This window comes from Capsella rubella, unplaced genomic scaffold, assembly GCF_000375325.1.
Source record: "Capsella rubella cultivar Monte Gargano unplaced genomic scaffold, Caprub1_0 scaffold_1, whole genome shotgun sequence".
In the NCBI taxonomy this organism is placed as follows: Eukaryota; Viridiplantae; Streptophyta; class Magnoliopsida; order Brassicales; family Brassicaceae; genus Capsella; species Capsella rubella.
The window spans coordinates 17997867-18009872 of NW_006238923.1; the positions used below are offsets into that span (position 1 = coordinate 17997867).

Sequence of the window (12006 nt, forward strand, 5' to 3'; positions counted from 1 at the left end):
AGTGGCTATGGAATATTGTAAAAGAGACTAAATTGAATGAAGTCTAAACTATTCCAAAGCAGCAATATGAGACTTAATAGTTACTTTTTTGCCTTAGAAAAGGTTCATTCTATATATTCTTTTGAAGTCTACAATGACATGATGATGGCCAATTGTGTTGTCCTCAACAATTTAGGACCACTCCTATCTTTATATTCCAAAATATTTTAGGAAAAAATGTCCAATGAAAAAGGCCCAAGTTTAGGAAAAGGAAGCTCAATACTAATGATAGGTGGTCATATTTGTTTGCTGTCGAAAAGCCTTTAATCAAAAAAAAAAAAAAAAAAAAAAAGAAGATGATAAGAAATGATGTTGTCAAATTAGGATTTGTGTTTAGTACAGCTACTAATAAGATTGTGGACATAAAAACTTGGTGTGTGCGCATTGTAAATGTTGTAATATCATTTTAGTTGAGAGTCATTGCCCATTATTGGAGATACTTTGGTCAATGTAGAGAACTAATACTACTCTTTACTTTGACTCATTTATTTATATCCGATCCACCGAATCATACATTTGTAGTGTATTTCATTTACTCATTACCAAAAAAAAAAAAAAAAAAAGTTACTTGAGAGTATTATTTTTAAAAAACCATCCGTAAAACGTTCACTTGCCCTATTTAAACCCATCAATCAGTGCATTGATTATGTTTAAGCCACTAAGAAGAAACAAATCTCATCTTAATCAGTGTTTTTTGTTTTCTTTTAAAAAACAGAGTTATAAGTATAGAAGTGAATATCACGATTTTTAATAACTTAATTATGGGGATTACGATAATTGTGGGACTCTTTGAACACATTTCTCCATATAAAACAACATTAAGTCAATATAGGTTTTTTTCTTTTCTTAGTCTTGTGTGAAGCAAAATCTTGTAGGAGGTAGTGAGATCACTTCTATCATTTGAAGGCAAGTTCTACTTTTCTTTTTCTTTTTTTCTTTCATATACGAAAAAATATCGATTGTTACTCGAATCCAATGAAACATAATTAAGAATATTTTATGTTTTTTTTTTTTTTTTTTTTTTGTCTATGTATGATATCGTTTTTGTCTTCTATTTCACTTTTTTCACGAGGATGTGTCAGATCATATTATTTTTTTTGAATCTTGTTTTTTCTTTAAAACCAAATTCAACTCTCTGTGAAATATGCAAAATTCGCATATTTATTCACCTAAATATGCAACTACTGCATTCTGCATACGATTTTATTTAATTTATTTTAAATAAATGATGATTTCTTAAACTTTTTTTTTTTTTTGGGGTCTAAAAAGAGAGATTACAAGTATTGTCAGTTCATAGCTGTCCAGTGTTCTGTATTATCCCATGATTACATTTACAGTGTTGTAAGAACCTTTTTAAAAATCATATCCATTTTGTTCATAGTAATACTCTTCTTTTAGCTATATTCAATTATTTATGTCAATGTTCTATGGTGAAAACCTTTTGGATTTTTATGAGGAAATGTAATAACCACTGACAATTTATTTTTTTAACTATTGATAAAAACAAAATTGGAAAGTAAATAAATTTCAAATTAAATACAATGAAAAATATTTTGTTTTCTCCTATGCTGCATTCAAAACGTTATACTTTTTGGGTATTCGTGAATTTATCATTCTTTAACATTTTTTTGTTTTCTTTTCTTGAATCGTTACATCACAGAATACAAAAAAAATACAAGTGTTCTTGATTCTTTCTTCCATATCGAAAGATGGGTAGAGTAGCGAGATGGTTTAAGGGTTTGTTTGGTTTAAAGAAGAGTATAGAAAGAAGCGGTGGTTCCGACAAAGGCGGCGACCATTCCGGCGACTTCAATGCTCTGAAGGAGGACTCTGTTTGGTTGAGGACTTATCTTACGGATACAGAAAAAGAACAGAACAAGAACGCGATTGCGGTTGCAAACGCTGCTGCTTCAGCCGCGGAAGCAGCGGTTTCGTCGGCTAAAGCGGCTGCGGAGACAGTGGTTAGACTGTCTAGTGAAGGAAGAGCGGGAGATGTCATCAAGAGGCAAGACCGGTGGGCTGCGGTGAAAATACAAAAAGTCTTCAGGGGCTCTTTGGTAATTTCTCAATCTTCAAAACTTCTTATGAGTAACGTTTAAGTTTATATATATATTTTACTAGATTATTGTTTCAAAGGAGATATGTTTGCAAATGGGTTAAGTAACAGTTTTTTGTATTTTATAATGGTTAGGCGAGGAAAGCATTAAGAGCTTTGAAAGGTATAGTGAAGCTACAAGCTCTAGTGAGAGGATACTTGGTAAGGAAACGCGCCGCTGCGATGCTTCAGAGCATACAAGCTCTAATCAGAGTCCAAACCGCTATGCGATCTAAACGTATCAGCCGCTGCCTTAATAAAGATTACGGCAGCAACAAGTTTCAACCTCGACAGTCCCTTGTAAAGAAACTATCTCATTTCTCCATTGGCTCTCTTATACTTATCATCATCCATCTGCTAAACTGCGTTTTCTGTTTATAGGATAAGTATGATGAAGGGGCGTGCGATGAGAGGAGTCGGAAAGTTGTAGAGATTGATGATATATACAAGAGGAGATCGAGTTCGAGATCGAAGTCTAGACAAGTGCACAATGTTGTTGCAATGTCTGAATATGAGGACGATTGTGTTTACAAAGGGAATGATTTGGAGTTGAGTTTCTCAGATGAGAAGTGGAAGTTTGCTTCGGCACAGAACACTCCAAGATTGATGCACCACCATGCTGCTAATAATCGCTACTATGCAATGCAGTCTCCTGCTAAGATTGTTTGTAGAAACACATCGTGCGACTATGGAAGTGGTTTGAGTACTCCTGGCTACATGGAGAAAACAAAGTCGTTTAAGGCCAAGGTGCGTTCGCTCAGCGTGCCGCGTCAGCGATCTGAGAGGCAGAGGCTGTCGCTAGATGAAGTTATGGCGTATAAGAGTAGCGTTAGCAGCGTGAGTATGTTGCAGCAGCAACCGCCACGCTATTCTTGTTCCTATGACCTGATTTGAGGAGTTGTTATCATTTTTAAGCATCCTTTTCTTTTTGTTTTTGTTGGCCATCTTAACATTGTACATTTCTTTCTCATGATTTTATAGAACAGTCTCTTCCTCATTAATTTAGCAATTTATTTTAGATAATTTAGGTTTCAAAATTTTCAAATTTGGTTAAGCCAGGTATGTGAACTCTGTTCTGAACTTCTAATTCCACAAGTTCAAGAACAAGCAAGCATTGATAAACCCTCCTTAACCAGCAATTTCTTGAAAATGTAGTTCTTCTCATTCAGAAAATTTCTAAGACCTCATCAACCATTAGGTCCATTAGTAACACATTACAATAGTCTAAGAGCAAAGCCTTCAAGCACCAATGTGTTATTCTCTTAGTTCAAAATTTTCAGTACTGACACAAACTTGCCAGCACTCCCCAGATTATAATACTAACATGATCATCAAGCAGAGTAATACAGTGAGAAACAGTATTTGTGGAAGTGCATTAGAAACTCAAGAATTGGCAGTTTCCATTCTTCAGCTAAGGATCATACTCAAACCTCATTTCGCTGAATTACAAAGGGCTAACCACCCAACCAGTTATTGGATTCTTCCTACGGATACGGGATTTTCCGTGAGAGCCAGATTGCAACCGTTCAAGAACAGTGTAAGTAATTGAATCAGGTGTGAGTCCTTGCTGTTTCATCTTTGTGTACAGATCAACTGCTTCCGCGGTTCTCCCGCTCCTCTCCAGACAATCAAGCATAATGTTGTACGTCACAATGTTCGGTTGACATCCTTTAACAAGCATCTCTTCAAACAATCTATATGCCATTTCGACTCTCTCTGTTTTCCCAAAACACTCCATCAGAGTACTGTATGTAACCACATCAGGGTCTAATCCTCTTTCTTGCATCTCCTTGAATCTCACATGGGCTTCATCAACATCACCGTTCTTCCCCAGACAATTGATCAAAGAGTTATAAGAAACAATGTCGGGTTTACAGTCACTCTTCTCAAGCTCTTCAAAGATATTAATAGCATGATCAACTTCTCCTACCCGACCAAAACTAGATATAAGAATATTGTAGGTGAATATATCCGGACAAGGACCATCCTTTTTCATTTTCTCGAAGAGATCATGAATATGAGATATTTGCTTTAGCTTTCCTAGTGCGGAGAACACAGTATTGTACATCATAGTATCAGTAACTACACCTTTCTCATGAATCTTGCTCAACATCTCTATAGCTTCAATGGTTTTACCCGCACCGCACAAACTCTCTAGCATCGACATGTAACTATCTCTCTCTCCTTTCACAGGGAAGCTCCACATATCACAGAATAGGCGGTGAGCCTCACTTACATGCCCTAATTTGCTTAGCGTTCTAACCAAATAAGAATATATTCCTTGAGTCATATATCTTTTCGACATCTCCACAATTCCATCTAACTTCACAAGCTGACCTTCAGCTACTAAGAGATTCAAAACCAAACTATAAGTATACTCGTTCGGTCGGCAACCCGTTTCAACCATCCTAGAGAAAACCTGAATTGCCTTATCAACCATTTTGCCTTTTGCAAGAACTTGCATCAGAGTATTATAACCAACAACATTAAGCATAAGCCCTTCAGTTATCATCTCATTGAATAAACCAACGGCTTCATTATACTTCCCAATCCTCCCCATAGTCCTGATCATAATCGTGTACGAATACTCATCTCTTCTACAATGCATCTTCTTCATATCTTCGAAAACTTTACAAGCCTGATCAATCTGACAAAAGGCTGCACACAATTATACATGAAACTCAATTTTACTTAAGATCTCTGCAAATAAAAACAGTGAGAGCTCTCAAAAAGGCAGTACCTTTTCATCTTTAGCTAAAGCATCAAGCAACATATTGTAAGCAAATATGTCAAGCTTATGTCCTCCTCTTCTAATCTCACAATACACATCAAACGCTTTAGAAGAATCACGAGATCTTAAGTAAGCTTGAAGGAGACACTTGTAAGTGAAAGAGTTCATCTTCAACTCCCATTTCTTCACCAATCTTAAACACATTTGTAAATCTTCGGTGTCACCGAAGAAACCAATTAAGATATTCACAGTTGATATATTCCCAGAAACGTTAGATTTAACCATGGAGTCAAGAATCGAACGAACACGATCGAATCTGTCTGGGAGATTTGACCTAGAGAGGATCAAAATGATGCGGTTGTGAAGGAAAGGGTCATTGTGTGAGTTAGGGCAAAGAGAAGGGACGAATTTGAAAAACTCGACGGCGAGTTTAGGTGAATTAAGGGATTTGAGAATCTCTGAAGCTTCGTCGGGAGTGAGTGAGAGTGAGAGAGAAGAGAGGTAATCAGAGAGATCAGAGAAAGCATCGGAGATATTAGTGGCACCAGTGATGAGATTGGTGGCTCTGCAGATGAGATGACGGCGAGGTAGAGGGTAGCCACGCACGTCGGCGGGGAGAGGATTAGGAAGAGAAACTTCGGCAGAGAGAGATCGGCCTGAGGGTGATGATGAAGTGACTTTAGCGACATATTTTGTGGCGTATTGTCGGCGGTTTGCTCGGGTGATTGTATCGACGGGGTTAAAGAAACGGCGGCGAAGAAGCTTCATTTTGCGGCGTTTCCTTCTTTCTTGATGTTTTGGACAGAGGTAAAAGGAGATGACTGATTTTTATATTAAAATGGGCCTCGATGGGCCGTAAGTTTCTTCAAACACAAAACAAAGATATGGGTTTTCTCACAAAATAATATTCCACGATTTAAGCCAAGGTTTGGGTTTTGGTCAATTTTTGCAATTTTACCATCCAAAAAAATACATATTACATCTATGAAACAAAAAATTTATATGTAATATAATTCTTATCTGTATTTTTAAAATGTTTTTACAGTCACATAAAAAAAGATTAAATGTAACTATGGAATCCTGTGTCGATTTAATATTTAATCACAATTTTACAAATACAACGCTAACAAAAACAGATTAAATTACATATTTTTTTTATTTTTTTTGGGCAAAACATATTATTTTTTTATTTTTCAGAATTGTCTCTATTTTTTTGCTATAAGAGTAAAGTTGCATTAGAAGACTAGGAGAATTATGTTGCTTGGTAGAATGGTAGATAACACACACAAAAAAAAAAAAAAAAAAAAATTTGTCATAAAGACTTATAAAATATTAATAAAAGAAAAAAAATACTATATGAATATTTTATTTTTCACTTGTGAATGATAGTAGTAAGATATATTGAGAAACAAAGCTTTATTACCTCTGTTTATATACAGTATAGAGTTCTTCGATGAAAGCAAGTTCCCATTTTTTCTTCTCTTTTTCTATTCTTTTCCATTTCTTTTTTTTTACAGCTTTTCCTTTTTAAGAATTTTGCATTTTTTACTTTTTTTTGGTCGACACAAGAAGAAGTTTACATTTTTGTGGCAAAGGAGCGGCGGTTTACGTATTCGGAGATACTAAGGATATAATGACAAACAACTTTGAGAGAGTTCTTGGCAAAGGAGGATATGGAAGAGTGTATTATGGAAACTTGGATGGTACTCGTGTAGCTGTGAAAATGCTATTTCATTCATCAGCTGGTCAAGACTATAGACATTTCAAAGTAGAGGTAACAATTTGAATTAAGTTTTTGAAATGAAAATTATGTTTGTAATCCTTGGTTGAACTACTATGAAGAGTCCAAAGTAGAAATTTGGTTGGACTTGTTGGTTACTGCATGTGATGATGGAGATAAACTTGGCTTTGATTTATGAATACATGGCAAATGGAGACTTGAAGGAGAATTTTTCAGGTAAATACTTCAACTAATCTATTTTGATAATTTGGTGGAGTTCGTGATAACAAAAATAATCGAAACTCGGTATATATAAGAAACCGTTGTGGACATGTACTAACTTGGGAAAACAGAATTCAAATATCTATGGAGGCAGCACAAAGTGATGAAACAACATTAAATTAAAGTCTTGCTTAATTATATTCTGATTTTGATGTCTTAAAATGAACATAAAACAGTTACCAATTTTGTAACATGACTGAAGTACTATTTGTGAAATCTAGCACAAGTGGTTCGTCTCTGTAAAAGTATTATTAGCCTTCCAGAAATTTCTAAGTTTCTTGTGTAACACGAAACCGACATGAAAGTATTTTTTTTTCGTTTTTTCGTCTTTTTAGATTTTTAGCGGTACTATTAGATTTACTGCGACCGAGATCCTCGCCTGTTCAATATGAATATTTTGAATTAATTATCCCCATTAGAAGATTTAATTAGAAGAAAACAAAATAATCACAATTACTTTGAAGAATAGAAGAGCACACACATCTTTAATTTAATTGATATTGTCACCGCCTAACATGCCCTAAATACTTTCATGTCGGTTTAAAGAAATCTGATAATATATTTACTGCAATTTAGTACTAATGTTTATCATCATTCATCAACTGAAACAAAATATTATTTATTATCAATAATGAATTAAGCTTAAAAAAAAACTCATTCCATAACCGATTCTCTCTTGAGATATGTGTAGCCGCCTTACTTGCAAATTTGCAATGACAATATTTTTTTTTTCCGGATCATGTAATTAAATTATTTGTCTTTAGTATTGGTTTTTAATATAAACTGTTTTATTATAACAGATCATATCCAATTATATCGTATCTTTAAACATTCCAAGTTGGTTTTGGATATGTGGGTTTCTTTTATAAATACACATGCATCCTTGTCCTTGCTGTCACAACACAACAAACTCACAAAAACCCATAAACTCATCACACAAAGTCTTTCACAATGTTTGGTTTGGTGTTCTGTCGCTGGCGAAAAGCTTCCACATGCATGAAGTTGTTGGAACAGCTTCAATCTCGTCTTAAGTTACTCAAGAACAAGAAGTGCGAATTAGCAAGAAGTCTACGTAGCGACATCGTTGTCTTGCTCAAAATCAAACACTCCGAATATGCCCTCCATCGAACCGAACAGCTTATCCTAGCTGAAAACTTGGTTATAGTATACGACATGTTGCTTCAATTCACTAGTCTCATCATCCTCCACTTCTCCTCCATCGAAAAACACAGGTTTGTTACATATATTTTGCTTCTCTCTCTTGGTTCTAGCGAAATACAACATACACGTACTAATATATATATTCAATAATAAACATGCAGAGAGTTTTTGAATGACGAGATCAACGAAGCAGTCTCGAGTCTTGTCTTTGCCTCCACGAGATGTGGAGAAGAAGTACCTGAACTAGTTAGCATTAGAGATCTCTTTCGTCAACGTTACGGTCGAACATACGTATCAAGAGCTCTTCGGCTCTTCCCTGGGCATCTTGTTAGCCATGAGGTTTCGACCTAATTCTCACTATATTCTTTTTTTTTTTTCTCCTTTTTTATTTGTTAATTTTTGTTTGCATCATAATAATCAATATTAGCAAATCTCTAAAACACAGATGAAAGAGTTATTGTGGATGACTTGGGTACCTGAATATATGAAGTCTAAGCGATTGGATGAAATAGCTAAGAAGTATGATCTCTGCGGAAGGCTTCAATATGCACCTGAGATTGATAAACAGGTAATTTCATATTTCTTGTTATTGGTGTTAAAGGATGACAAGATGTTTGTGTTTTTCTTGGTATCATAATTTTACTTTTGGACTTGTGTGTGTGTTTAGGTGAATAAAGAGGAAGAGAAGAAAGTAATGGATTCGGATTTGAATAAGAAATCACCAGACGAAGTTTATAAATTCAGCCTCACGGATTTTGAAGAAGAGGTACGCAAGGAAGAGACATTATCATCAATAGAGGATGATTATAATTACATTGAAGAGGCTCTTCAAACACAGAGCAAAAAGAAGTTGTCTATAACTTCGGTATCCAAAGATGTGAAGTCTAATCTATTGGATGAAATAGCAAAGGAGTCTGGTCGTCCTTTAAAAATATTAAGGACTAAATATACACCTGAGATTGATAAACAGGTAACGTAATAATATTTCTTGTCATTATGTATATTAGTGTAATCAAGATCACTAGATATATATATTTTTTAATTGGAAACATAATGTTTTTTTTGGACTTGTGTGTATCTTCAGGTGAATGAAGAGGAAGAGAAGAATGTAACGGATTCAGAGTTCTATAGTTGCTCGGATGAGCCATCACCAGACGAAGCTTATAAATCAAGCCTCATGGATGCTGAAGAAGAGATAATCAACGAAGAGAAATCATTAATGGAGGATGATCACATAGAAGAGGCTCAAGTGGTGAAAGATCAAAGAGAACTCAGAGTCAAAGAAAGATGTGAAGAAGAGAGAAGAAGATCATCATCAACAACATCTTTATTACCATTAAAAGAGTTTATGGACATGGAGAGTACGAGGTACTACAAGAGGCCAACAAGAGTTCATCAAAGAAGAAGAAGATCATCAATACCGTCAGCACATTGTTGCCCTAACTAGATTTTGACAAATAATGTAAATTTAGATATATGTAAATTTTACAAATAATTACGTATTGTTTTATCCTCCCAAAAACATATTACATATTATTTTATAAAAATATATATCTTGTTCGTGTTCGATGAAAAATGAATATAAAATAATTAAAAAATAATAAATACTTTCATGATTTTGGTATTAGTATATTATCTCTCTAATATTTTTCTTTGAGCACCAATATTTTATCTCTCTATAAAATTTACATCTGTATCTTTATATTTTAAAGGATGTTTTTCCTTTAAATTATTTTTAAAGGACAAATTTAAAAAAAAAAATTTAAGGACAAATTTTTAAAAAAACATCCTTTAAAATCAATTTTCCCTAAAGTTTAACAAGATATTTTATTTCGTTCACGGAAACCCTTAAACTTTGGCTATTTTTTCTTCGATCAATATGTGAACAAGAATATCTTCGATCAAAGTAAGTTTTCCATTTTTTCTTCTCTTTTTCATATTTTACGATTTTGTACTATTTTTCCTTTTTTAAGAAGTTTGCATATTTTGTTGTTGTTGACATAAGACAATATTTACATTTTGTCATCCTATATACATGTGTTTTAATCTTTTAAACATGTTGGTAGTTTAAAAAGTTTTAATTTTTATAAGAAATCAACAACTCGAAGTTCCTTTTGTATCTTTTGTAATAATACTATTTGAATGGTACGTGTACTTGTTGGGCATTGCCGTATCACAAGAAGATATTTTAAACAGTTATTTAAAGGTGATTAATGTCAAATGATTTATAATAATTATTTTGAACTTCTGGATGCTTTTTATATTTGGAAATACAAAAAAAAAAAAAAAAAAGTCGCTACACCAAATTTTTCTTTATTGTGTTTTGTATTATGATGATTTTAACATTTAACTTTTCTTTGTTTTACTGCAACATGTTGATTTTCTAAAAGTAAAATTGTTATAGATTTTAATGTTGTCTTTCTTTATTCTTTGCAAAAAAAAAAAAATCATAGAAACAGTATGAATAATTAGCTAGGTTGCATGGAAACGGAAACGCATGCACGGAAACGAAACGTTTCGGAAACGAGAAACGATAATTTTTGAAAATTAAGGAATGGAAACGTTTTGGAAACGTATGTATATATAATTATATATATATATACTAAAATACCAAATATAAAATCTATATTAAAAAAAAAAAAATTTCTAAAACATAAATACTAAATAGTTAAACAAAACTCTAAAAGATAATACTAAAACGCTCAAATTCAAATGTTTGGACCAGCATCGCCGTTATCATTTTTATCAAATAAAACAGCCTCTAAATCAGGTTCGTTTAGAGAAAGATCTTCAGACTCAAGTCACCCAAGATTAGAATTTAGTGAATCAAATTGATCACCTCCAACATCCCACATATGATTAGGACATAATTTATATTTATAGAAATTATATATCTTTTTTTATTAGAGATAGATACAATCTTTTTTTTTAATCACAATATATATCTTATATTTTATATTTTTTTAATCTAAAAACGGAAACGAGAGTTTCCAAAGCGGAAACAAGAGTTTCCATCGAGTTTCCAAATGAAAATTTTTAGGAATCGTGTTTCCATGGGTAGTCTCCGAGTTTCCGAGAGTTTCTGTTTCTTAAACGTTTCGGAAACGGGAAACGCACTTCGAAAAGAGTTTCCATGTAACGTAGATAATTAGGTTGAATAAACTGAAACTTGAAAGAAACAAACTAATATTGTTTTTATTTGTCATAAAAGACTCGTAAAACCCCCCACATTGAAATAAAATACTGTAGTTAAAACTGTAAACCCTTAAGAGAACAAAAAACTAAAATAATAATAACCATAAAAAAAGGACTAGTACTACTACTACTTAATAAGGTGGAACAAGAATCGCCTAGACCACTTATCCCACATAAGTCCGATTTCATCGTTTGGTTTGTAACCTTTTGACTTAGCAATATTGTACCAACCTCCTCTCAACATATAGCTGCTATTGCACTTGATCAGCGTTAATGTGTAGTCATCAGATTCATGACCTTCCTCTATAATATGGACCTTCACTTCAACACCGTTTACCAAATTCTCGACGAAGCGACGTTCCATCTCCTGAAGTATTGTTTCAAAATCTTGTTTCGGTAAGATAAGCGAACCACCATAACTAAGATCAGTCTCGGTTAATTTCTTCTTTACAATCCATGGATCATATGGAGCTAAACCTAATTCCAAATTGAGTTCTTGATGCATCCTTACTAACCAGCTATATGAGTTTTTTTTTTTCTTTTTTTTTGTTTTTCAATTGTGAATGATGTTAGTGAGATTGAGAAATATATAAAGCTTTATTGCCTATATATAATTAGTTTTTAATCAAAATAATACTTTCCATTTTTCTTCTCTTTTTTTTTTCTGTTGCTATGAGTTTTTAGTACTTTTCCTTTTCAATAAGTTTACATTTTTTGTCATCCTTCAAGTGTTTTTAACATTTTGCTCAAAGTTTACAATCTCTTATTTTCTTATACAAATTG

At 33.3% G+C, this 12006-nt stretch overlaps 4 protein-coding genes across 4 annotated transcripts; 2 read left to right on the forward strand and 2 right to left on the reverse strand.

Annotated features, from left to right (window-relative positions):
- The first annotated feature begins 1653 nt into the window (after positions 1-1653).
- On the forward strand, positions 1654-3157 carry LOC17896797 (protein IQ-DOMAIN 14). The gene is made up of 3 exons (XM_006306381.2): positions 1654-2096; positions 2231-2434; positions 2516-3157. The coding sequence occupies exons 1-3, from the start codon at positions 1749-1751 to the stop codon at positions 3026-3028; spliced, it is 1065 nt and encodes a 354-aa protein (XP_006306443.1). The 5' UTR covers positions 1654-1748; the 3' UTR covers positions 3029-3157.
- Positions 3158-3273: 116 nt separating this feature from the next.
- On the reverse strand, positions 3274-5660 carry LOC17899908 (pentatricopeptide repeat-containing protein At1g51965, mitochondrial). The gene is made up of 2 exons (XM_006306349.2): positions 4875-5660; positions 3274-4781 (listed from the first exon to the last, which is right to left on the reverse strand). Exons 1-2 carry the CDS (start codon positions 5631-5633, stop codon positions 3579-3581), a joined length of 1962 nt encoding a protein of 653 aa, XP_006306411.2. The 5' UTR covers positions 5634-5660; the 3' UTR covers positions 3274-3578.
- Positions 5661-7818: 2158 nt separating this feature from the next.
- On the forward strand, positions 7819-9475 carry LOC17899691. Its single transcript, XM_023788776.1, has 5 exons — positions 7819-8103; positions 8194-8367; positions 8474-8596; positions 8702-8998; positions 9113-9475. Exons 1-5 carry the CDS (start codon positions 7819-7821, stop codon positions 9473-9475), a joined length of 1242 nt encoding a protein of 413 aa, XP_023644544.1.
- A 1875-nt stretch (positions 9476-11350) lies between these two features.
- Positions 11351-11728, reverse strand: LOC17896772 (putative B3 domain-containing protein At1g51970). Its single transcript, XM_006304801.1, has one exon. It carries the CDS (start codon positions 11726-11728, stop codon positions 11351-11353), a length of 378 nt encoding a protein of 125 aa, XP_006304863.1.
- Positions 11729-12006: the final 278 nt, after the last annotated feature.

What these genes read in the sequence shown, in the direction of transcription:
- LOC17896797 (XM_006306381.2), top strand. Translation starts at nt 1,749, where the DNA reads ATGGGTAGAGTAGCGAGATGGTTTAAGGGTTTGTTTGGTTTAAAGAAG. An exon ending in AAGTCTTCAGGGGCTCTTTG is followed by an intron (nt 2,097 to 2,230) that starts GTAATTTCTCAA and finishes TATAATGGTTAG; the next exon opens with GCGAGGAAAGCATTAAGAGC. An exon ending in TTCAACCTCGACAGTCCCTT is followed by an intron (nt 2,435 to 2,515) that starts GTAAAGAAACTA and finishes TTCTGTTTATAG; the next exon opens with GATAAGTATGATGAAGGGGC.
- LOC17899908 (XM_006306349.2), bottom strand. Translation starts at nt 5,633, where the DNA reads ATGAAGCTTCTTCGCCGCCGTTTCTTTAACCCCGTCGATACAATCACC. An exon ending in CTTTAGCTAAAGATGAAAAG is followed by an intron (nt 4,782 to 4,874) that starts GTACTGCCTTTT and finishes GCCTTTTGTCAG; the next exon opens with ATTGATCAGGCTTGTAAAGT.
- LOC17899691 (XM_023788776.1), top strand. Translation starts at nt 7,819, where the DNA reads ATGTTTGGTTTGGTGTTCTGTCGCTGGCGAAAAGCTTCCACATGCATG. An exon ending in CACCTGAGATTGATAAACAG is followed by an intron (nt 8,597 to 8,701) that starts GTAATTTCATAT and finishes GTTTAGGTGAAT; the next exon opens with AAAGAGGAAGAGAAGAAAGT. An exon ending in CACCTGAGATTGATAAACAG is followed by an intron (nt 8,999 to 9,112) that starts GTAACGTAATAA and finishes GTGTATCTTCAG; the next exon opens with GTGAATGAAGAGGAAGAGAA.
- LOC17896772 (XM_006304801.1), bottom strand. Translation starts at nt 11,728, where the DNA reads ATGCATCAAGAACTCAATTTGGAATTAGGTTTAGCTCCATATGATCCA.